At 41.3% G+C, this 25,122-nt stretch overlaps 2 protein-coding genes across 6 annotated transcripts in view; both read left to right on the forward strand.

Annotated features, from left to right (window-relative positions):
- LOC109525993 (immunoglobulin-like domain-containing receptor 2) overlaps positions 1-17,215 on the forward strand; it is a 24,323-nt gene extending 7,108 nt beyond the window's left edge. Inside the window, exons 3-10 of one of the 5 annotated variants that reach the window (XM_019886978.1) lie at positions 2,872-2,991; positions 8,757-8,813; positions 11,912-12,058; positions 12,763-12,930; positions 13,287-13,415; positions 13,769-14,117; positions 14,524-15,244; positions 16,109-16,425. In XM_019886978.1, coding sequence (XP_019742537.1) covers positions 2,872-2,991; positions 8,757-8,813; positions 11,912-12,058; positions 12,763-12,930; positions 13,287-13,415; positions 13,769-14,117; positions 14,524-15,244; positions 16,109-16,141 — 1,724 coding nt within the window. In that variant the 3' untranslated portion in view covers positions 16,142-16,425. The other 4 variants (XM_019886977.1, XM_019886976.1, XM_019886980.1 and 1 more) reach the window with 4 other exon arrangements.
- A 4,032-nt stretch (positions 17,216-21,247) lies between these two features.
- The window catches only part of LOC109525998 (immunoglobulin-like domain-containing receptor 1), an 8,197-nt gene continuing 4,322 nt past the window's right edge, over positions 21,248-25,122 (forward strand). Inside the window, exons 1-5 of the mRNA XM_019886985.1 lie at positions 21,248-21,472; positions 22,600-22,770; positions 22,969-23,118; positions 24,034-24,153; positions 24,256-24,402. Of these exons, the coding sequence (XP_019742544.1) occupies positions 21,427-21,472; positions 22,600-22,770; positions 22,969-23,118; positions 24,034-24,153; positions 24,256-24,402 (634 nt within the window). The 5' untranslated portion in view covers positions 21,248-21,426. The remainder of the gene's footprint in view (positions 21,473-22,599; positions 22,771-22,968; positions 23,119-24,033; positions 24,154-24,255; positions 24,403-25,122) is intronic.

Genomic DNA, 25,122 nt, shown 5'->3' on the forward strand with positions numbered 1-25,122 from the left:
ACATAAACCACACACTTGAGGTGTCATTGTTTCCTATTACCCCGAGATGGGCCGTCTGGTTGCAGAAAATCAAGCTTGGGGCTGTGGTGAGTCGTCTTTTTCATGCACTTTGAATTTGCGTTGTATCATATTTTGAAGGCATTAAACATGACCATAGCAATCAGAGTGTTGCGGCCAGATTAGACGCTCCTTGTGTTTATTATTATATTTCGAAAACACCACAGTTTTCATGCAGCTCATACCATATTATTTTGTTGTATTATTTCCGCCACACCTTAAATGCCAGTCCCTGAAAATATTGTCTGACATAAACCGGTCCGTGGGGCAAAAAAGGTTGGGGACCCCTGCTATAGAGGACATGGATGATCCAGTGCACTAGTAGATTCTCAAACAGCTTTTCATAAAGCCATTTATATGTAGCCTCTATTGCAGGGGTGGCCAACCCACGGCTCGCGAGCCACATGCGGCTCTTTTGCTGGTTCAATGCGGCTCCCGGGCTTTCACACGACAATTGTCATCCTATCATCAATCCCATTACTTGAGTGACATGGAGGGCAACCAATCAGATGACTGAATCACCGCCCATGCGCAGACAACGGCGCTAAGTGCTCAGCTAGTCAGCAAATTATCACTGTTTTTAAGGCAGGGGTGCCCAATACGTCGATCGCAATCGACCAAGAGCCAGCAGACTGATCCCAAGTCGACCGCGAGCGGTGGGAGGAGGACATGGGGGGGGAAAAAGATTTGTGTGTTTGTGTCTTTAGGTTTCATTTATGTTCGGGCGCTCTGGCTGTTGCTCGTCGTGGTGTGCATGCATATGTGCGCGAGTGCATGGTCGTGCGTGTGTGAGCGTGCGTGTGCCGGGTGTGTGTGTGTGTGTGTGTGTGTGTGTGTGCGTGTGTGTGTGTGTGTGTATGTGCACACGCACGCTCAGTCATTGATTTGGCTCTCCTTCTCTCCACTCATTTCGTGTGCTTGTGCATGCAGGCTAGTTGAGCACTGAGTGCGGCTAATACTTCAAGTGAAATGTTACTATTTAACATCTAGAGCACACTTTTCAACTAGTGCACAGTTTTGCTTCACTACAATATGTACAATAATTGTCCTATTCTATGCCAAAGTTATCCTACTAGTATACAAAAATGTCATACAGTAGTGTAAAAAAAATGAGTAAAGCACAGTCATTCCACTAGTGCGTGAATTATCCTGCTATAGGGACTAGGAGCGCCCTGGTACAAGGACCTGTAGTTTCTGCTGTGAAAAGTGTTACAGCAAAGAAATGACTTTGATTCTTAGATTAAACGTATAAAGTTATTTATGTTGAAGGAGAGATTGCCCACGGTAAGTGGTGCATATCAGGGCCACTCCGCCTGCTTCCTTGGCAAACAGGAAAAGGAAATCAAGAATACAACCCGTTTCCTGGCTGTTGTTTTTATGTCTGATCTTCTACAATAGTGGCAGCAGCCTTGCATTGTCCTGCGTGGATAGTTCTCCAGCCAAAATACACTCGGCATGAGGCGGACTTAGGAAAAGCTATTTATTTGATATCCTAGATATCCAGCGTCACGTCCATGCACTAGTGCACGAGTAGAATCTCTGACTGGTCACACGTTTACCTCTGTTGTATGACATTTCTGTAGTTCTGTCTGTAGGAATAGTGGTTATGATTGCATGACTGCCTGTGACTTATATTATGTGCAGTGTTATATTGTTTTGTTATTTATGTTAACTGTTCTTTGTTACAGCTGCAGCTGTTGTGAAAGCCCGATATAAATAAAGATGTATTGTATTGGGCGGCCCGGTAGTCCAGTGGTTAGCACGTCTGCTTCACAGTGCAGAGGTACCGGGTTAAATTCCAGCTCCGGCCTCCCTGTGTGGGGTTTGCATGTTCTCCCCGGGCCTACATGGGTTTTCTCCGGGTACTCTGGTTTCCTCCCACATTCCAAAAACATGCATGGCAGGCTGATTGAGCACTCTAAATTGTCCCTAGGTATGAGTGTGGGTGTGGATGGTTGTTCGTCTCTGTGTGCCCTGCAATTGGCTGGCAACCAATTCAGGGTGTCCCCCGTCTACTGCCCGAAGACAGCTGGGATAGGCTCCTGCGCCCCCCGCGTCTCTAGTGAGGATAAAGCGGGTCGGAAAATGGATGGATGGATGGATGGATGTATTGTATTGTACTAGATTGACTGTGTTTTGCAAGTACCATATTTTTCCACTATCTTGTAATCTCTGCACTATTAGGACAGCTTTTGGTTGGCATCCTAGCAGGATAGCGGTGCTACTAATACTACTACTAGTGAAGAGCTGTTAACTAGTGTAATTTTATGTCACTCGTAGCACTAGTATTATGAAGTCCAAAAGTATCTTCTTTTGCCTGACTACGAAGACAATTCAAGGTACTCGAAGATCGAGGGCACCTTAGTGAAACAAATGTGCCTTAGTTGTAACATTTTATTTCTAGTAGGACAAGTTTGGCGTACAAGTCGGGCAGTTACAGTACATTCTACTTGTAAGGCAAAATTACTCATAGTACTCGCATTTTGGTCCTGCCAGCCTAGCAGTGTTACTTGTTTAGCACAGTAGTTTACTAGTAATGTTGGATTGCATACCATTGGGCAAAACGTGGGATTAGTACTGGCAAAATACATTTTGAGCAATAAACAATTGTTCTATGAGAGGGCAAAGAGAGTATAACTACATGCACTGTAAACTGAATCAATAAATGGGCAAGCAGCTTCCCATATGTACTGAACCTTAATTTATTTATTTTTTTTGGATGATGCTTGACTATTTTTCATTACTTTAAGCTTGAAAAAAGTACCAACTGTTTAATGATGAATGAATTAATTTCCACTTATTTGTACCTTGCAGAGGCAGACTTGCGAATCGCAGAGGTCCAGTGGGGGGACAGCGGCGTGTATACATGCAAAGTGGTGATAGCTGATGATGTGGTGGGACAGAATGAAGCGTCTGTGGAGCTGCTGGTTTTGGGTAAGGTGCTGATACTTTCTGAGAAGTAGCTTCAGTCCACCTAGAAATCCAGCTGTCACAATTGGATGTTTGTTTATTGCGTCCAATGGCCCCTTGTTGTTTTAAAGCATCTCTTCAGTAGAAATCCCATCACACACTAATTAACCCCCTGTTTAAGTAGCACAATTCACAAGCCTGCTCCAACCTCGGAAGAAACAAAGACTGCAGCCCAAATTGACAGTGTTGCATAATGTGGCATTCATAAGTGGTCCTATTCATCACCAAGAGAACAATAGAACCTCATTAATAAGCTGCTTTATAAGATGCAGAGGTAATTCTCTGGAACTCATAGCCTGTTGTCATAGCAACTAACTCAATTTGTTTTATTCAACCTTTGATTTTACTTGTTGTGCAATCCTTTACATGAATGAATCAGTCCGGTAAATAACACGGAATTCAAAAAAATCATTTTCTTGGGTTTTAATGGGCCAAAAGTGGTTATGATCGACAAAATATACAAAATAAGGTCAGCAGCAGAGCATTGATATATGAAAGACATACAGTACATAGAAAATAGTGTTTTAAACAAGATCAGTCAAATTTGAATGAAAAAAAAATCACCAAATATATAAAATGAGGATTCATAAGCATGAAAAATCAATTTTCCAATTCTCGAATGCTGTGGCCATGTCTGCTGAATGTGCCCTGTTCTACTGTCAAGGAGGGGTGACTCATTCTGCCCTCCAGAGTGTGTCTGGCACCGCCACGTAAGCCGCGGCCCTCCAAAACAATCATAATAACTGAAATGGTGAAAAACAGTTTTAGGCTATGCGTGCTATTTTGGTACACTGGTGCCCGTACGCTCCGCGTAAAAATGGGCTTAACTTCATTTTTGTGTCCACGCTAGTCTTTGTGTGATTGTGAACGCCGATGGTTGTTCGTCTATGTGTGCCCTGCGATTGGCTGGCAACCAGTTCGGGGTGTACCCCGCCTACTGCCCGAAGATGGCTGGGATAGGCTCCAGCACGCCCGGCGATCCTTGTGAGGATCCACAGCTTTGAAAATGGATGGATGGATGAGTCGAGGTGCCTGTAGTGTAGACGGATTCGGCGCTCTGCGCAAGTGGTGGCCCTCGTGGTACAGTATTTCATTCATATGACACCAGCACCATCGTCGGAGAGAGGGGTGATGGTCCGGCCATCACCCCTCTCTCCAACGATGGCAACATCTGTTGGGGATGTGTGACAACGACCGATGCCGGTTATGCGGCGAGGAAGAAGAGTCGGCCGAACATCTTTGGCTACGCTGCCCGGCGTTCCTGGTGGACCGGCACCATCAACAACTTGGCAACTCCTTCGGAGAACTTAGGAGCCTCCCATCCGCGAGTCTAGCGCTACTCAGGATTATCCTGAGGCGCCTAGGGTGACTCAACAACAATAACAACACCAGCATGGGACAATTTCGCTGAATCATTGTAGAAATAAATTAGTTGAACAAATTAAAATCATTAGCATCTTAAAAATATTTGAATAGCACCCCCTTCAATATTGGGAATGGGAAGGCAGTGGGGGTCAGACATGTATAATCAGGCGGCGCAAGACTTCCAACTGCCCACATCACAAGCCGGCTACATCATCTGCAAGGGGAGATCTTGCAGTTTATGTGCCAATGTCATGCACAAACCTTAGTGAGTCTAATTTCTGTTTCCGCAATATAAGCATAGAGTTCTCAGGCGGGGCAATATACCACCCTGATTTTGATGCCACTTAGGGATGCAGCCAGGATTGGCTGGAAAAACACTATGATCCATCCCACAACAGCTCACAAAGGTGCAAATTCCCCGTTTAGATCCACTTCTACCGGTGCATAGTCTAGCCAAATACCAAAAGAAAGACAATTCCACCCATGCGCACAGTTACACTGCACTTTGCACTCGACTTGAGCCCGGAATCAAAACAGGGCCCTATATCTCCACAATTGAGTTCTACACAGTTCTCAGTCTTTGTGTGTTTTCAGCAATTATCTTTAAATGTTTATCATATGTTTGAAAACAAATCTCTGAATTCACTATGCAAGGTCTTTAATATGATGTCACTTTTGTACGTGTGTGTGAGTTTGCAGCCCCTGTGAGTACTGTAGCTCTATTGTGTGTTAGTTGTTGCACTTTGCAGTGACAGCGTGCTCAATTTATGTGCAATTCCAAGTGTTACTATAGCAACAGTTGAGAGGCTTGGTCCTCTCATTCATTCTGAGTCACAACCTTTTGTCGGTCTGGCACTTGAGGACTAATGTGTATGCACACAAACACACATCAGCAACTTACTGGTATTTAGTTGAAACCTTGATTTGAATAATGCCACATGTTGAGTTGGGCTTTGCCGATCATTACAGGATAGAATCACACCACAGATTAATGCATCTGAGGATGGCTTAGAGGTGTTTGTTTTATGAGCAAATGGCTTCATTTACAAATAATATGGAGGTTATTTCATGACACACAGGAGGTAGTGGTGAGCAGAATGTAATACAATAGATTGAGATTGACATCATGTCACCGAGCTAATGTTAATCACTGTAAACCTGTATGTATTCATGGAAATCCAATTAGTCAAAATATGTCCAAATGTAATGTAAAACAACTGCTGCCGCACTTTAGAAATGTTTTATGTTTTGGTCAACAAATCCATAAACACCGAAGGGATGAAGAGACAGAAAGACAATGCAGCAGACCCCCTCTGTTTGCGGGAAAAAGGACCGAGCCAGCCTGCAAACAGTAAACATCCGCATATAATTGAGGCCCATTATAATTGCATTGAAATTGTATTATTTTCTTCTCTCAATGTAAGATATCCAGGGGCTTCAAAATCAATAGTGTGGGCTCATGTTACGTATACAAATGATTTTATTTAGTTATTTATGTCATTGAGACAGTGCACATTAATCAACACAAGAATAAATAGTGTAAACAGTGTAAACTTAGCATACATGCTAAATTTGGGCCCATCATAATGTCATTTGAAATACACTTGAAGTTATTATTGTTATTTATTCATATTAATCCAGCATGAAATTGGCAGTTCTCCTTTTACAGTTCATCCCTCAATCTGCACTAGCACGTGATCCTGTACAAATACCACCTGCTTCCATTCTGTAAGCAGCATATTTGCAATGATCTTAAGATGACTCATCTGCCATCTGTTGGTATTGGAATTACACACAAGCAGATAGATTTTTGAAAAGCAAATAACTTCACTCCAGATGCAGTAGATGTTCAAACCAACATTCTTAGTGGTTCTTGCTTTTTGTTTGTTTCCAAAGCCAGCAAAGACCACTTTAGCATCCCCGAAATATGCAGACTGAGGTATGGCCACTGTCAGCTGAGACTGAGCAAAGCATCACTATTACGCTTACAGCATTCCTGATGTTGTCACTCCAACTTTGTACCTTTGTCGTTTTTCCCTCTGCTTCAGCAATCTGCTCAAAAGCACCAACAGGACACACTAGCATGTTGACATTTCATAATTGGCAAGCCCTACATGGAATGAAGACAACACAGGATGTCAGATTTGTACCTCAAAACAAATATACGTCCTAAATATCTAGATGTTTTGTATATATTTATGTATACACGACTCACCAAAGTTTGAAGGTGGTCAAATTGAGTTCACCTGTCTATATTATAGCCCATTTGGGGGTCATCCTGAAATATCACCCCCCAGGCAATTATCCCTTACTTTTTTTGAGCAGTGTAATTGAAGGAGTGACACCAATATGTCATAATTCTAAAGCAGTGGTTCTTAAACTGGGTTCGATCGAACGCTAGGGGTTCGGTGAATCGGTCTCAGGGGTTCGACGGAGCCCCTTCAATGAAGGTTAAGACACACCCGACTCAACATGTCAATTAGTTATGACACGCCCACTTGGCCATCACTGGCTGCAGATGATCACATTACATTGTTTGTCCAATCAGTGCTGCGGGAAATTTAGTTTGCTCAGTAGTCACCGTGTGACTGTCGTGATAGTACGTCGTAATCTTAAAAAAACATCTATACTTATGTCTTGAAATTGTGTTTACTTTTTTCTGTGTTTAATAAATGTGTTTTTTTAATGTCTTGAATTTTTAAAAAATAACATTTTTATTTTTCGCTTAATGAAGGGTTCGGTGAACGTGCATATGAACTCATTGGGTTCAGTACCACTAACAAGGTGAAGAACCACTGTTCTAAAGTAACTCATAGGAACAGATTCGAGACTCATTCATGAACTGGTAAATGGAGCGCTCCAGCCAAGACTGACAAGTTTTGCAATGTTTGCACATAGCCTGCTTGAATGCTGACTGCCACCTATGATATCAGCAACTGCATGTCATATTATCCACTGCAGCTGTCATCACTGAAATATTTTTTTTTTAACTTAAATCAAGCAATCACTCTGCTTTGATTGGATTTCGATTTCCTCCATTTTAAAACGAGAGTGGAATGGTGCGTGCTGATCCTCTTTCATTGCCTGTCTGATACACTCACATTCTTTATCTGTGTCTGCAAACTCCATCTGCATTATTTACACCCATAAATTCTGATGTGATCCAATGCATTGGCTGCCTTTTCATCTTTATTAATGGTCATTTTTATGATAAGAGACAAACTCAAGAACACAGTAAATTTTGGTGCTGAGCTGAACACAAGTAGGAGTTGTCTTCATGTTTAGAAATAGAATATAAAAGACATACTCAGTGTCACTGTACTCACTTAAGTGACAAGTAACATTTTATTCAAATACAGTATCGTAGCACTGTTCACAGAGAGGATTTACTAGGAGGGTACACGTGGGTACACGTGAGCCATGTAATCCAGGATAACCTCTCACACACACTACTCTCATACACACAAGTGACACATTTTTTACATGCTTATACAGTACATGTATATATACCGGTACAGTCGTGAAACGCTCATATGTTCTCAAGTGAAACATTTTTCATAAACTAGTGAAATGCTCTCTCTCTCTCTCTCTCTCTCTCTCTCTCTCTCTCTCTCTCTCTCTCTCTCTCTCTCTCTCTCTCTCTCTCTCTTTCTCTCTCTGGCACGCGCGTGTGTATGAGCATGATTGACTAGTCACACATGAAAAGCTCTCTTACACACACACATGCGCGAACACACACGCACACACAACTGAAACTTTTTTCGCTCTCATACTTTAGTGATGCGATCTCACACACACTATTGAAATCCTTCCAGACATGAAACTGAAATGCGTGTATCAGTCCTGTGAGAGTATTTCACAAGTGTATGACAGCATTTCACGAGTTATTGTGAGCACAAAAAAATCAGTTGTCATATGAGAGTATTTCAGTACTGAGTGTCATCTTGAATGACGTCCCTGATTGCAATTCATAACTCACAAAGTGCGCCACATAACATATAGAATACAGTCCTTTGCTTTTCCATACCATAACACTGCATTTTACAGTCAATACAAAAAACAAAATCAAGTAAAACAAATCAAAATAAATGAACACGAATCTGGCAAATAATAACAACAAATCAAAACAATCGAAGATATCTTTCCGAACGATTGACTGCTTTTATATTGGATCCCACAGGCTTGTACGGGTGTTTCTAATAAATTGGCGGGTGATTGTGTTCAAGTGCTTATATTTCTCATTGTCTCAGTGCATGCTGCTGCTGCTGCTGCTGCACCAATAACTTCCTTGGCTGCAGTGTTCTTGGTGACATCCACCCCATTCCCTTTCCTCTCCTCTTCACCTGTGCTCTGTCTCTCACCAGGTTTCTCAGGCGTGCCTGAAGATCTGCTTCCTGACTTTGAATTGAAGATTATGCCAGGTAGGGGCATTATGACCCCCCCACCCTCCCGCCACCCTCACCTGCTTTCTTTCACTCTTACTAACACTAACTGTGCGCTAACTGGATATCTGTGCTTACATTTACTGCGCAAACAACTGTTTCATAGATTGTTATGTCACTGATTGCTTACGCTGACGGCCAGCTTGTGATGACAGGTCATATTCAAATTAGAGCTGTCACTAGTAATTAATTTTAGAATTGATTATTCTAATGATTATTCCATTAAATAATGTGACTTAATTTTTTTATCATCAACCTCTGAAACTGATTTAGTTACTGGTTATTTCATTCTTTTCCAAAGTAAAAAGAAATGTTTGCAAATGTGTTGTTTTAATTAAACACAAAACATAATTGGTTTGCTTTCATGAAGGACTACAAAAAATCTGAATAATTACTGGCTGAAATCAGAGCATTTGGCCAATTTTTCCGGTAAACAGTGGCTCCAAACGTTATTAAAATCGTTGTCGATTAATTTGATTATCTATTAGTTGTCAGTTAATCGTGACACCTGTAATTCAATCCAGTGACTTTCAATGGTGGCTATGAGTTTCTTGTACTGTTTTTATTCAGTGCCTTCACATATATCCAAAACCTTCTGAGGCAGACATGTTGTATGAATGATATTGCCTCACGTTGGTCGCACTTTTCAAAAAGGAAATTAAAACTGTTTGAACCTGAATAATTATTGTAATTCATAGTAATGTTTTATTTTTTGTGGCTTTTTTTTTTTTGGTGTGGTGTAATTATTACTATTTGATGCATTTGTTCAAATTGGCAAAGCTTCTCCAGATGTTCGCCAACAATTTTAATGTTTTTTATTTAACTTTTTTTTGCAATATATTTTAGTTGATTCATTGATTTTCATTTTCATTTTCCATGTTCAATCGGTGACTGAAAATCATGAATCTCATTTTTAGGAGTAACACCTCTCATTTTTGATGAGCACTTGGGCCGACTGTCCTTTTTTAATTTGTATTGTGAAGGTGACACTTGCAGAGAGAATTTTTTTTTAAGGCGATCTTGGTGTAAAATGTTTGAGCTGCACTCGTTAAAACAATTGTTGCATTTAGTCATAGTGAAGATCTTTTTCGGAGCTGATTAATGCTCACAATTGAATCTATTCTTGGATTTTGGTCCCGAGCTCCCAGATGAGCTGTGCTGGAAAACACGTATTATGGTCTTTCAAGGTGTATTTATATTTGCAGCTTGGCTCTTATTGTTCGAAACGCCCCAGTACAAACGTTGCAATCTACAGGGAGTAACTTTTGTTTATGTGACATTACGCTCCCCTACCATATTTAATCATCACATAGTGTGCTGTTTATGGACACAGATATGACTGACAAAATGGCATGGAGTTTTTGGGTCATGCAGAATGGTTCCAGGAAGCTTATCTTTGGGGTGGATGTGTGTGGTAAGGATTTTTAATGAGATCCCATTGCAAGCAGATTTGTCGAAACAGCAGCGGGAACCATTCCTTTCCTTCCTGTAGCTAAATCAGGTTTCCTCTCTGTTGTATGTGTGTGTTTAAAGAGATATTTTTGTCCTTGATTTCACATACTTAGTATGTCCTTATCAGCCTCCTCCTTCCCTTTCTTTCTCCACTCCAGAGACATTGGGTCAACATAGAGATTATCTGCTTGTTAAATGAAGGTGTAATCAACAGTATTCAGTACTCCCAAACAATTTTGTATTAAAATTACAGTACTCTAATGTCTTCTAAAATATGTTGTCAACTGTTTTGTTTCGCAGATGAACAAAATGGGCCCTATTTTCATGCTCTAGCACAAAGTGGAGTCTAACTGTGCACACGGGCAGAGTTTTCTTTCATTTGATATTAGCGCCGTTGTGCGATGCAAACTAACTGAGTCCTGGCCAGTGGTTAAACTCGATTTACCCCGGGATGAAAATTAAGACGTGCCCATTTTCACATTGGGCGCAGTTTACTTTCTGTGACAAAAGTCAGGTGCTTCGGTGACAAGGCTGCACTGTGCTTTGGACGGGCCACAGAGGTGCTCCATGGCCCCAAACATGGGAGACTAGACTTGCGGCGGCACCAAAATGAAGATGCACCCGTTTTTAGACTGAGCGCATGGCCGTGTGCTTATGAAAAATGGGTGCAATGTGTCAACTTTCCTTTGTCTCCGGGGAAGGGGAGCTACAGGATTTTGGAAAATTCACTTTTTAATCACTTGTAGACAAATATTATTCGCATGATTTTCTGCTTACACACTGAATACAATGATAAGATTTTTTTTTTTTTTTTTTTTGCAGTGATCCTTTTAAAATGCTACAATGTATTCAATTGGATTAGCTTTTGATGGCCGACCATAGAATATTCATCATCTGGCGTTTTATATTCTCGTGGGGAAGCCACAGACAAGTGGGTAATGATAAAACTGACTCAAGGCTCTCAGATTTGATTGATGAGGTTTCCATGAGCAAGTCACCATTTTGGTGCAATTTTTTATTTTTTTGAGGGGGGCAAATGTGTGCAACGATTGTGGAAATATGTAAAAAAAATAAATAAAAATACAATGAATTCATTATTGAAAACTTTAACCAGTTTTGACCCTTTACCTGTTTTAATAGCAATAAAAAAATACTCACGTCTCATTCTTCACCGTTAAATTTGACCCAAAATACACCCAAAAATAATTTTTTAAATATTGTTCTATCGTCAAGGTGCTCCAAAGTTTACGTCTACTGAGGCTGTTCTGTGTCAGACATTTTCTAAATTGGACTACACTGTGCGTTTACCAATGTGTGTTAAATCAAGGGAAATTGTGGTCATTTTAACAATCTTGAAACTGTGAAACTTGTTTCATGATTGAGACAGCGGTTACAGTGTTGAAAAGGGAGCTTAGAACAGTCCCAAAAACTCTCTGTTGGTTCCATTCAAAACATGGATCTATTGGTCTTTGAAGGGCAATGTAAACAAAAGAAGAAATGCAATAGTAAGGGTTCATGAAACTAAAATGCCTCAATCAAATGCGGAATACTGTACATCTCTTATTGGAACATTCCTGTGTGTGTCTACTCTGTCCTTATTTCTTTGTTGATTCTGTGTTTTGCAGAATGGGTGTTTGTGGCAGCCGTGGCACTGGGCAGCGTGTTGTTCCTACTGTTGGTTGGAGTGTGCTGGTGTCAGTGTTGTCCTCACTCTTGTTGCTGCTATGTGAGCTGCTGCTGCTGCCCGGACACATGCTGCTGCCCCAAACATTGTGAGTCGAGTACAAGCACGCTCACACAAAAGAGCGCAACAATATGGAAAGCCATTTGATCATTGATTCCATATCTCTGGTATCCAACTTAAGGACCATACAATGACTAGGATAGGCTACTAGAACAACTATGCTTTGTTGGTCAAAATGTTTTTCACTATCAGTGCCTCTTCTGGCCTAGTAGTATGCAATTAAACCTTGTAGCACGACTTGGCCCAACTAAGAGGCATGTGTCACACACTAGTAGACCATACTCGTAGTTTTGCCTCATTCATTACTCCACTACGACTATTTTTATTACAAATTCGAAGTTGTGTGGAAAAATGCCAATACAGGAGCCGAATGCAATATTGGAAAAAAAAAGTTACCAGTTAAACAGAGTTGTTCTATGAGTGTGTCCTAGTCATACTTGTAGTGGGATGAATTGTCTTAACAGTTAGTGATCACAAAAAGCATACTTGTAAGTGGATCTTAAGATGGAAATGAAGGATATTAATTAAATGTAACTGGTTCGAAATGGTTATTCTACGAGTGGGCCCGAGTCATTTTATGACTACAACCTGAATTGTCGTACTAGTGAGGACAAAGAGTGTACAAGTTCATGGACCTTAAGCTGGATATCGAGGATATTGCTTCAATGCCCAAAAAGGCTTTTCACGGAGTGCCACAACCGCAACTACTCACGTTCATTGTTGGTCTTCCAGTGTACGAAGCAGGTAAGGGTATCAAGACGGGCACCTCCACTCTTCAGACAACTGCCTACCCGCAATACTTTGTTTCTGGTGTCCCAGCAATGGTGCCCATTGCTCCGCCTTCCCTGGTAGAAAATCTGCCATCTGTCACTCCTTCAGATGGTAGTCTACTCACAGCGGGTAAGTCAAACGCATTTATGCACTTCTCACAACTGATTGTAGGATTGTTGAAATAGCACTACACTGCGCACAAAAATGTCGGGATATTGAAGTTTCAGAATGAGTCTAAAATGCGCCACTGCCATGACAGGTTAACTTGATTTGGCCTTGAACATGTTCATTCAAACGTTTAGAGATGGTCCATTTCAGTTCACCTGTGAAGGTTTTAGTGCATTTCAGGTTCAACTTGAAATCTCAACCCAAAGCCCAATATCCTTAACTTCTGAGTAGAAAAGCAAAAGCATCATTCATACAGTCAGTGTTTCCTATCGAGGAAAAACAGTGAAAAGCTGATGAGGTGCAGTGTTTATGTCCAGTTCCCATGCATGCAGTAGGAGCTCCCTACCGCTTGCCCTCAGCTCAGGACCAGGACTCTCTCAGGGTTCTACAGTATGTAGAGAACCAACTGGCTCACTTCAACCCTGCCAGGTCCGCCAGTCACCAGTGTAAGCTTCAGAAACATGTCCTGTGGCTTCTACTCTCCATGTGCAATCAAGAGATGTGTGTACATACGCATGTATTCCTTGAACGCCGCATCCTGGAATACTCATCTTACCATTATTGATTACGTTTGTCTTTGCATGTTTCTCTGGATTCAACAATTCTGATCTCTCAGTAATTCTGATATCCAAACTTGCATGTCTGCTTGGCTGGCAGAATGTTTTTAAGCACCTCTCATCAAACATTTTTAAGATCTCATATTTTTCCCTCTGTTTTCATCTATCAAATCTAATGAAATTCTAACATTTGCTTTTGTAGTCATGCTAATTTATCCCTCCAATTCTTTGTACCAATCCAGCCTGCGGCATGTCCGAGCTGAGTTCCCTCCATGAGGGAGAAAACGGTTTTCGCCAAACATTCCGGAAGGTCCAGAAGAAAGCGCTTCCTCCCATCGTGGACCACGATCCTCAACCTGAACCTAGACGATACCAGGACAACCGCAGCCCAGAGCCACGGCGGTTCTGTGACAACACCCCCTCTTCGCCCCAACGTTATCGCGAGGTCCTTGAGTCCGAGCCTCGTCGATGTGCAGAGGACTCCCTCCTGCCACGGCGCTACAGCGATGACCCTCCTTCCTCCTCTCAGTCACGCAGGCACGTACGTGATGCTCGGCAACAGAACCACAGTGAGGAGAACCATCACAACAGGTATGGTACACATGTAATTCTCATTATTGATATGTAATTCGACAATAACCTTCAGCTGCGAGTGGCAATAGATGGCTTTTGAAGGACGGCTCACAAATCCTCTCTGCTTGTTATGAAATGAGTTAAGTTTAATTCACTGCTACCATTTCGCATTCATAGGGCAAATTTTTGCACTAAAGTTAAAAACATAAAAAAAAATGGTGTCTCAAAATACAAAATTCAGGTCACTCATATCTCAAGGTGCCACTGTAGTTCCTTGTCCTCTGACGGGGCCAAAGCAATATTTTTATTTTAGACATGACTTTGGCCTGAGCACAAAATCAGACAACACGTAGGTATTTCAGCAAATAAAAGGATGGGTTCCCCAAGAAATACCTGCAATGTCCTCCCCTTCTTTTTCATTCAGGTGGAACCCTCGATCGGAACATCTGGAAAGAAAGAACTACCAAACTGCAGGCCGGACCGGCTCGCTGGATGAGCTGGAAGAGTTTGCTGCCACTTACAAGCCAAGAGGATGTAGACAAGCAGAAAGAAGGGTGGACGACGAGCCTGAGCTTCGTGAGTTCAGTCGATATCCTTTGTACCGGCACGGTCGACCGCAGCACCACTACGAGGATCGCGATGAGCTCGGAGACTGCGGTGACCACGATGACCGTCCCAGAAGAAAAAAGAAAAATGGACAAGACATAAGTCCACTTCCGTCCCCTAAAAAGAGGCAGGGCACCTGGGGCAATGAGCGTCCTATCTCACCTCCCCTTGTGAGTCCACCATCAACTTTTTCTCAAGAGAAAGACAATGACAGCGCATTCCTGAACAGCCTGTTGGAGCGTAAAGCTAAGTTACGAGGAGTCAACCATGAGAAGAGCGGCGCCCGGGGAGAAGATGATTCAGACACACCCTCGAAGGGAAGCTCGAAGAAAAGCAGCGGGGAAACCGGCCGGCACTGTAGCAGGTCACCTAGCAACCGGCCTGAAGTCGATTCACTGGCGCCTTACTCGGATACAGAGCGAAACAGGAATGAAAGGCCCTCTCCACGGCCACTCCCAGCATGCACTCGCTCTCCAAAACCTCCAGCCCCTTCCCCACTTAGTCGGCGAGGGGAGACCAGAGACAAGGCTCGGAAAGTGGTGAGTTGTTTTTGAATGGGTTGGGCTGGTGTTGCCTACTGGCGGATCGGTAGAGAAGACACTCAAAACTTCCACATTTCAGACGCACCCACGGTATAGACAGAGCATACACATTGTTTAAATATTGTTCCTCCTCCCAGACACTTTAAACATTTCAAATTGATTAAAACACGCTTCTTATTCACACTCTTTTGTCAAGAAATGGGAGACTATCCTTTCCCGTCATTTTGAGGAAAGGAAGAGAAGACACGCTCGCTGACACAGTGCTCAAAATTAGAAGCAAAGTGTACTTGGCGTCGAGCTGTTTGTCAATGCCCGTTGATGTATACTGCAAAACTGACACATAAAACAAAAAGAGAATTGAGCATTTTATATTTAAACGTCTAAATCTTCAACCAAACCATCTAATTTGTCGAATTAAAGTCGACTAGTTTAATCCTAACCCATAATGTGAAATGCCATCGAAATGCTAATGGATATTAGCATCTTTATCACAGTGAACCTTCAAACAACTGTTACTTCAACACAGCTCAGCAACACATTTACAACAGCATACAACAAGACTCACAAAAAAATCTTTTTGTCTCTGGGAGCAAAACCTTTTACTGGAGATTAATTGGGGACCTTCTCTGCCTCTTCTTCTTCTTGCTGCATGTCTTGGATGGATTCTTTTTTCATCTATCTTTGCTAATGATGTATGGTGATAGGCTAGAGCAATGAAATGCTCGTTGACGACACTAGGTAGCCAGATTAATGTTAGATTAACCTGTATAACTACTTGTGACATTTTTGATTGGTGAAATTCCAGGAGATTTTTCCTAAGATAAAATATGTGCTTGTACATTGAACTTTTTACCTTTACAGGTCAGGTTCGCATGCTACCCGAATGAAAACTAGGTAGAATTTTCTGCTCTGCATCCAATCCCCCGACCCTCGCTAACATCTATCTCATCCTTGCAATACTGGGCAAAACTCTATTCAACATCAAAAGTCCTTCTCAAAATAGTATATTTACCAGAGTTGGCTCAAGTTTTGGAGTGGGTTTGAATGGTAATGACAGAAGTTGAAGTGTAGTTTGTCCCAGCTTCTGCTTCACAACTTACCACCCTGTGTGTTCTAACCCGGGGATGTCCCTATTCATCCAGATATTTTCATGTAAACTCACTTGGACTTGTTTTCATCCTCAGCAGGGGACTCTTCTTAGCCGGGCTTCCCTTATCGTTTGAATGGCTGAAAGAGCCTCGGCTCTTGGAAGGGCCGGACACTACAACCATGTGATTCAATGGGAACTACAGTACGTACGTGTGAGCTGAGAAAAGACTCACTGTAACTGGTACCCTTGAATGGAGACATGAATGACACACATATGAACTAAACTGCTGATGTCATCGGGGCTTCGCTTGTGTTACCAGTCGCCTTGCATACGCCTCAGCTGGACTAATGTGGGCTCGGTGTGCGACGTGGAAAGGACCAACACCCCACTGACCTTCCTTCTTTTAAAGGGAGATGGAAACCAGTGAAAGCTTTATGCCTCCGGCACAATGACCACATTCATTTCTGTTTGATGTGATGACAATAAGAAATATTAAAACATTTGTAATTTTTAAAAAAATAGTAGCCTACACAATAAAAAAATAACAAATAACCCAAATAGCAATGAACTTGAAGTTATTAACGACCAGGTTTGTAATTTACTTTAGCTGTCCCAAAAAAGTGGAAAAGCACTTTTTCAAATTTTACTCTGGTCTGACTAAATGAAGTTCCCCCCTCACATCAACACTGTCTGTTATTAACGTGACTCTAAACAGGGTTTTGACTAATACTGCTGACTGTGCTTATGACCCAAATTTTATTTGCCATGTACAGTGTAATTCAATTGTTTAAGTCCCTATTAATGAAACAGTAACATGTACAAGTGTGAACTTTCTGTAAGTGCAGCTTCATTCCTCATTAAATGCTGTGAAAATGGGATACTTGAGTTTTTCCTTTGTTTTGTAAAACCGGAAGAATAAAGTATTTTAAGAATGCATTATGAAGCATACCAATGTGTACTCCATATTTATGAGTACATAAGATAAGACAAATTATAATTTGATAGCATTACTATAACTGACGCTGTCAGTTGGTGGTACAATGGACAATATGTGGTCATATGAATGAGAATTATTATTATTATACAGATATATTTTTTTTACTAATTTAGGTTAACCTAATTTTACTTCTACAGTTAATCATCTTGTTAATTATGGAAAACCATCTGAGCATCTATTCACCATTTTAAGCTCCATGAATGGTTTTTGTCCTCAGTAGTAAAACGATTCAGCGTAATTCAGTGTCTTGTAATTTTTCCACCACGACCTTCTACGACTGTGTGACATTTATGCACACTGCTAGAAGAATATCGAATAAATGCTCAAACAGCTTTATGAAAAACTTTATTGATAGCCGTTTGAATATTCATTCACTATCCTGGATATCTAGCTTAAGGTTCATGTATCTGTCCACTCTTTAGCCTCACGAGAAAGACAATGAAGTACAATAGTAGAAAGACTGTCTTACAAGTTACGTTTTTCCACTACTGAGTGGCATATCTGCACACTAGTAGGATAACTTTGGCATACAAGTGGGAACAACATTCTACTACCTACTGATTCCTAGCCCTACATGTGCAACACAATAGTTTACTAGTAAGGGTTATATACCTGAAGCTTATTAGTGGGCCAAAAGCTGCACTAATAGTGGACAAAAACATTGCTTGTAAGACAGTTGTTCATCTTGTGTGCTGAATTTGTCTCACTTGTCAGGACAAAGAGCATACGAATTCATGGACCTTCCAATAAATGTCAAGCAAATTCTGTAAATGTGCTAACAGGTTTCTGTAGTCAATAGGTTAAAGGTCACGCTTTCTTAGCCACTAGGTAAAAACTATCAACAGTAGCAATTAAAAATGTCAATGTGGCCAATATAGACGGAACCTTGTACAATGGGGATATCATTTGATGAATGAGAAGATTTTTTTTTCAAGTTTTTGCCAAGGAAGCAATGCCAAGTATGAGTCATTTCTTTGTCCATTGTTGCATCGACAGGCTGCCATTCTTCAATACACAGCTGGAGTAAAATTCACGCAGCAGTTCTGCCGGCTCATCTTTGGAAAGCCATTTGAGCATTTATTTGACATCCTTGAGCCATGTACTACTGCTATGATTTGTGGATAAACTAGTGTGTGTTCAATCAAAGACAAGGGTAGGTTTGGTGAGACTCGAAACTGAAACTGTATGGCACGTATTTTTTAGTGGGACACTACTAACTGTTTTCCAGGGGGAGCTTGAAACAGTCCCACCAACTGTTTGTGTTTCTACCACATTTGCACAAAATACTGCAGAAGAGTACACCTGTTGGTCTTTGAAGTGTCATGGAGGAATCTCGAAACAGTGAAAGAGTAAAACTGCAGAAGAATTATCATGTATGCTAAGCATAAAGAGCAGAGGTCATAATGTGATATAGATACCATTGGGGGATATTCTTGACTGAACATATTATGTGTGCATAGTACACAGAGTTTTTAAAAGGAGATTTACAAGAATCGCTTTAGGTTGTCTGGGATTTAAGGTCAGTGACCATCTCAGTCATTCTTTCAGATTTTGTTAGGAATGCAGTTGAGCAACTCCCTTCATGAGATCATAATGTTCTGTATTCATTCATGTGAATAGATTGTTGAGGGGAATAGGAATATCAATTTAATTTATTTTTGTTAGATCTGTAAATATGTACAAATGAAAAATTTAATGATATCTGCAACTGCATTTCATGACACCAAGGACGTGGTGTGTCCCCTCTAGAAGGTAACCAAAATATTGTATTGGAAACAACTGCAACATCAACTTGGAGTGGTAGAACATTAGATAGTATTTTATATTTTAAGGAGGCTATTTGTACTCATTGCAGTACAGTACCATCTTCCATTTCGTATAATTACTGATTTAGACTGACACCTGGTGGTTATGTTGAAAAGGGGTCGGCGATGGCAAAAACTAAAATAATTGAAAAATACAAGTAGAATTACTGATTCACCTTCTTTCCATGAGTAAAGGTAGGGGGCGGGGGGTACTGCCTGAAACGTGTTTAAGTACAGCATTAACATAAAATGAAGTCTACAAGTGCATATGTGTGCGTGTGTGTGTGTGTGTGTGTAAGAAAACAAAACCGCAGTGAAAAGTGGTACTCGTTCAAATTTACTGTACAATAATTAGTACTGCCTGAAACGTACATGGGCAGCACAGTGATCGACTGGTTAGCACGTCCACCTCACAGTGCAGAGGTCGTGAATTTGATTCTGGGATTACTGTGTGGAGTTTGCAGGTTCTCCCTGTGCCTGCGTGGGTTTTCTCCGGATACTGTACTCCGATTTCTTCCCACATTCTAAAAACGTGCACGGCATATTCGTGGAACAATTGAAATTGTCAATTGTGATTGTGAGCTTGAATGTTTGTTTGTATCTGTCTGCCTTGTGATTGGCTGCCCGAAGACAGCTGGCATTGGCTCCAGCACAACCCCAATGAGGATAAAGCCTTTCAGAAAATGGATGTTTGGGAATGTCTGGCGAATGTCTTTGAAACTGTTTGCAAAGTTTCACCAACACTGGCAAAGAGGCAAGAACATTAGCTACATTTGCAAACGTTTGCCGCTCAGTTAGATACGAGTTTTATTCTCACCTAATTACAGGGATGACCATGGCTAGTGATGAAAAACGCGGAAGGGGGCGTGGCCTGGACGGGGGCGTGGCCACGTACCAAAGTGGCACTCGACATGCTGAAGATGAAGTGTATTCAATTTACACACTATTTGAAACTTGAACAGAAAAAAATCCCAAGATTGTTCACTATTCTTTCAAGTGAAAATTTGTGCAATTTTGCTTATGCATTCCTGGTGAGCACCAATATGTAACTTCAAATTTGCTGCTCAAAATCAAAACTAAAAAAGGAAACAAATTTCCTGCCATATTTAAGATTTGTTCATTACTTGTATTCATAAAGTGTTGTGTAAATGTGATAAAAAGCTGTTGATTCTTACCTCATACAGTGATAGTGAAGTCCCACACTGTTTACTATATATGGGTTATGAATGTATTTTATTATATAAAGTGGATGTCTATTTACAGTATATACAACAATATAAAGTTTCATGAGGTAGAATACTTTATTTTCTCTTCATTTTAAGCTTTTTAGCAAGCGCTAAAAGCTTATTGGTCCTCTCCGTCTTTTTCCACTCTCTTTTTAGCCAACTCATCTTGTTTTTACACGTGCTGTAGTTACTTTTCAGTAGAAATGTCTGTTTTCGGTGTTTCACCGAGGTTGCGTGACTCTGTAAAGCTTTCCATCCTCTCGATCCGTATAGAATGACATTGTCACACACTGTACACAGAGCTTTACCGGCGACATCGAGCTTTTTCACGAAATCCGACACAAGGACAATGGTTCCTCTTTACTCTACTGGGGACACCGTCAGATTTCTATCCAAACCGTCCCATCGAAACGTGCTTTTCAGATCCGCATCTATCTGACGCACTTTAGCTTCGTCGCGAGTCTCAACAACATTCGGCATTCGCGAGAAAGGGATTTAGGAAGGCGAACACGGATTGGTTGTGATTTGCATTTGCCGATATGGCGACAACAAGTAAGGCATCATATACGTCCAATCGCAGGGCTGTTTACAATCGGAAGATGGAAAGACTGATCGCGTGAGCTCGTGAAAACTCGACTATAAGGTACCTGACTCCCCCTAAAATTTTCTCAACGGATTTAGACGATTCACAAAAATGATCAATTTAAGAAATAAAACGGCGGATTTCCGCGTATCCGCGGAAAATTGCCATCCCTGTAATTATGAATCTTCTTTTAAAAAATACCCGATACAAATTCAAAAAACAACAACTTTATTCTCCCAAACACAGATACGCTCTGTGACGCACAGGAAGCATTCACCTGTTTCGGGGCGTGGTTTTCTGGCTGAGCTGTGACTTCACTTCAATCTCATACTCAAACATACAAGAAGTACTAACGGGCCGTTGTTGTGAGATACGATTTCAAACAAACACTTGTTGAACTCTTTTTTTTTCATTTCATACTTGTTTCTGCTCATTTTTAAAAGATTGTTTTTAATCGTGAAAGCGGCGTTTTTACACCATGCGGCGATTATTAGCCGCCGCCGTCCTCTGGTCGCTCCTGAAAGGTACAGAACACTTTCTTTTTCCCAATCTCAAATCAAGTTCGAATGTGTGTTTCTTTTTTGTTGTTTGTCTTATTATTGTTTCGCTTCAAATAAATATGTTCAAGGGGTGAAAGCTTTTCCCTTCCCAGTTCAGATACTTTCGCTTTTTTTTTTTTTTTTTAATACAATGTATCTGACGTGAGTTGCTTCATCGAATCTTGCGGATCCTTTTGTAAAGATAACCGAAACTATTGTGAGTTAAAGTCATTGTTGAATTTCTGAAGCGTGTTTTATCTATTCAGCATCCCAGACTAAGTTTGAAAGAGTTCATTTTGGAATTTACTGGTTTCATCTCAACCACCTTGATGTTTGTTGGCCGGTTTCACTTCCTGTGCCTTTGGTTGTGTCACCTGTTACCTGTTTTTCTGGTTGAACCGCTTGTGGGATGAGCTCCCTGTTGTTTTAGCAAAACATTCACTGTCGAATTCTTACCGTACTTATTTTGTTTTGCTCTAAATAGGCTTGGAAAAGGCCAGGAATTTTCAGGAAACTTTCCATTGGAATTAATGAGAATTAATTAGAATAAATGTGAATTAAGCAGGGCTTTACCAAATACAAAAGTTGACTAATAATACAGAACTTAAGTAAAGTGTGGGGAAAATATGTTTTAATATCATGTGCCTCGGCTTCCAGGGGCCAGTTTTATTAGTTCATAGTTTATCTATTGAGGAAACAGTCACAACTGAGCTTCGTGAGTGCTAGCAACACAAGAAAAACTTGGCCCAGGACAGCTTGAATCTCAAAACCTCGAAGTTGGGTCACTTGTAAAGTGCGGTACCACTGTACTGTATAGCCTCCACATTTGGGCAAGGAGAGCTCTCTATTTTGCATGGTTGTCTGATTTTGATTAAATAAAATGTGAATATATATGTGCTTTCTATTTAATTACACTCCATTCTCAGTTAACTCCCATGGAAAGTTTGCAAGTCTGAGTATTTCCATAACCCCCGCCTTCATTTTCCATCCCAGAGATTTGCCATGACAAGACATTTTTATCTGGCAGAAATATGAGCCCACACTTCCTATTCATATTATGTATTTATGTATTATGTGCTGTATTTAATTGTGTGTGTGGCGTGCCTGTCCAGTGTCACTGTGTATTCAGGTGATCGTCCCCCAGCAGGACCGCAGCACTGCTCTTTTTGCCTCTGTGATTCTGCGCTGCGACTTCTCAACATCTGCAAGCCTCCAAGATGTACTGGTCACCTGGAGGTTCAAGTCCTTCTGTAAGGACCCTGTACTGGAGTACTACTCCACATGTAAGAGATGGTTCTTATTATTTTTACATTTTTTAAAAAAATCTGTTTACCTTGTTAGCCAGTGAAAATTCTTCTGAAAGCCGTTTGAGCATTTATCTCTCCTTTTGTGTGTGTGTGTGTGTGTGTGTGTGTGTGTGTGTGTGTGTGTGTGTGTGTGTGTGTGTGTGCGCGCGCGCGTGCGTGCGCGTGCGTGCGCAGCTTACCAATCAGCACTTCAGCTGGGCCAGGATCCTGCTAATGACTGTCCCGATCGCCAGCGCACAATTCGTACCGTGATTCAGAAGAGAGGAAACAATGAGCCCATACGCGGTGCAGAATACCGTGATCGCAAGATCTCTATCCAAGACAGTGAGTTCATACCACAGGATTCAAACTATCATATTATAACTTCCAGTCTCGCATTTACAATTCAATTATTTCTATAGCATTTCAATCCAGCTTTAGCATTCTTTCACAATTTTTACAGAACTTGCAGTCGCTCATCATCTTCGTGTTCTTTTGCCTTTGCGATTGATAGCTATCCTAACTATAATAAAACCAATTTAACCAGTTTACACTGTGAAGAGACTAACTTTACTTCATTTCATAGGTGGTATCTGCATTTGTTTTCACATGACAAGCAATTGTCTGTGAATTCTGAAAAGTTGAACTGAAATGCTGTGAAATTACTGTAATTTATTTATTTATTTATTTTTTTAATGTAAAATGTGGGACTGTGGATGTTTGGCTTTGTTTGAGAAATGTAGAAGGAGGGTGTAAAGACTGTTTATCTCAGAAATGAGCAATTTTGTTGCGGAAAACTATGGAACTGTAGGAATGCGGAAATTCTTGGAATGTGGAAAAATAGTTCCCAGGATGTTCTGAATTAACTGAACAGTTTGACGTATGTGTCGAATGCGCACGTGCGCTTGGGTTCTGGGAAAAGTGAGAGTTTTAGGAATATGGAAAGTAGTTGCTCGGGTGTTTTGAATGAGGTCATTATGTTGAAGGTGGAATTATTTGCAATGCTCTTCAGCAGTCCCACAATTACAAAAAGGGGTAGCAGTTTCAAAATAGACTGTATTGAATATCTCCTTTGTAATAATAACTACAAATTATCTGAATGTTTTATACAGTACAGTGACAATCAACACAAAATGGAGCAATTATTGTTACTTAAGTCATGCCAAACTGGATCATGATGCCAATGCCTTTCAACTGAACAATGATGACTGTCAACCTCTGCTCGACTGTGTTTGATTGAACTATTGTATATTTGTGCAGAGGCTGATCTGGTCATCAACGAGGTGATGTGGTGGGACAACGGTGTGTACTTTTGCTCCGTTGATGCAGCCGGAGACACCACCGGAGACTCTGACAAAGAAGTCAAACTTATTGTTTATCGTAAGAAAACCTTTTACCATTATCCCGTGACATGTTACAAGGTGTATCTCTTCACGCGTACTGTAGATTTGTGACGCTTGACTCATCCTCCTCCTCCCTCAGATTGGTTAACCGTACTTTTCATCATCATCGGAGCTCTGCTGCTCATCATCTTACTTGGCATCTGCTGGTGCCAGTGTTGTCCTCAGAGATGTTGTTGCTATGTGCGCTGTCCCTGCTGCCCACGGCAATGCTGCTGTCCGGAAAAAGGTACAGTGAAACTCTTCTAGAATGAAACCTACATGGGCGAAAATACCCCCTAATGTGAAAAAATCTTCATGCATTAACACCATTCCCATTCTCCTGCCCCCCATATGACGAAAAAAAACCCTGTTGCGTTATACGAAATCATTTTCTCTGCTCCTGCCTCCCGAAGACACTCACTACAACGAAGTCTAATCCAACAGCGACCTCTACTGCTTCGTTCGGAGACGGCAACAGCAACCACCACACTGGTTTACATAGTGAACGATGTTTATTTCGGTCACAGCTGCGAGTTTCCTGAACGCAACATACTCATAGCTGCTCTGCCATTGGCTTACCGAGCATCATCCTGGCCTCCGATTGGCCAAGAGGGACCTCACTGTCTATGTGTGTAGATACTGTAGCTAGATCCGTGGAAGATAGAGTGGAATGCATCCGATTAGCTGCTCAGAGTAAATTGCTTGTGGCTCAACGGACAGTCAAATAAACGAACGTTTCCTCGAATGCTTTACTTGTTATCATGCTAAAAACCTTACGCTAACTGGAGCGCTAATTAGAGAGAAGGCGAGATCCATCGCGCTAACTATGGCCATCGAGGACTACGAAGCATCCCGTGGCTGGCTTTAAAAGTTCATTGCATGACATCAGCTGAGCAGTCAGCTGTCTTGGGTGGCGATCGAGGGGAGGTCGAGTTAGAGACAGTGAGATGGTGGAAAGAAAAGCCAC

This window comes from Hippocampus comes, unplaced genomic scaffold (genome assembly GCF_001891065.2).
Source record: "Hippocampus comes isolate QL1 unplaced genomic scaffold, H_comes_QL1_v1.1 scaffold261, whole genome shotgun sequence".
NCBI classification, from domain to species: Eukaryota; Metazoa; Chordata; class Actinopteri; order Syngnathiformes; family Syngnathidae; genus Hippocampus; species Hippocampus comes.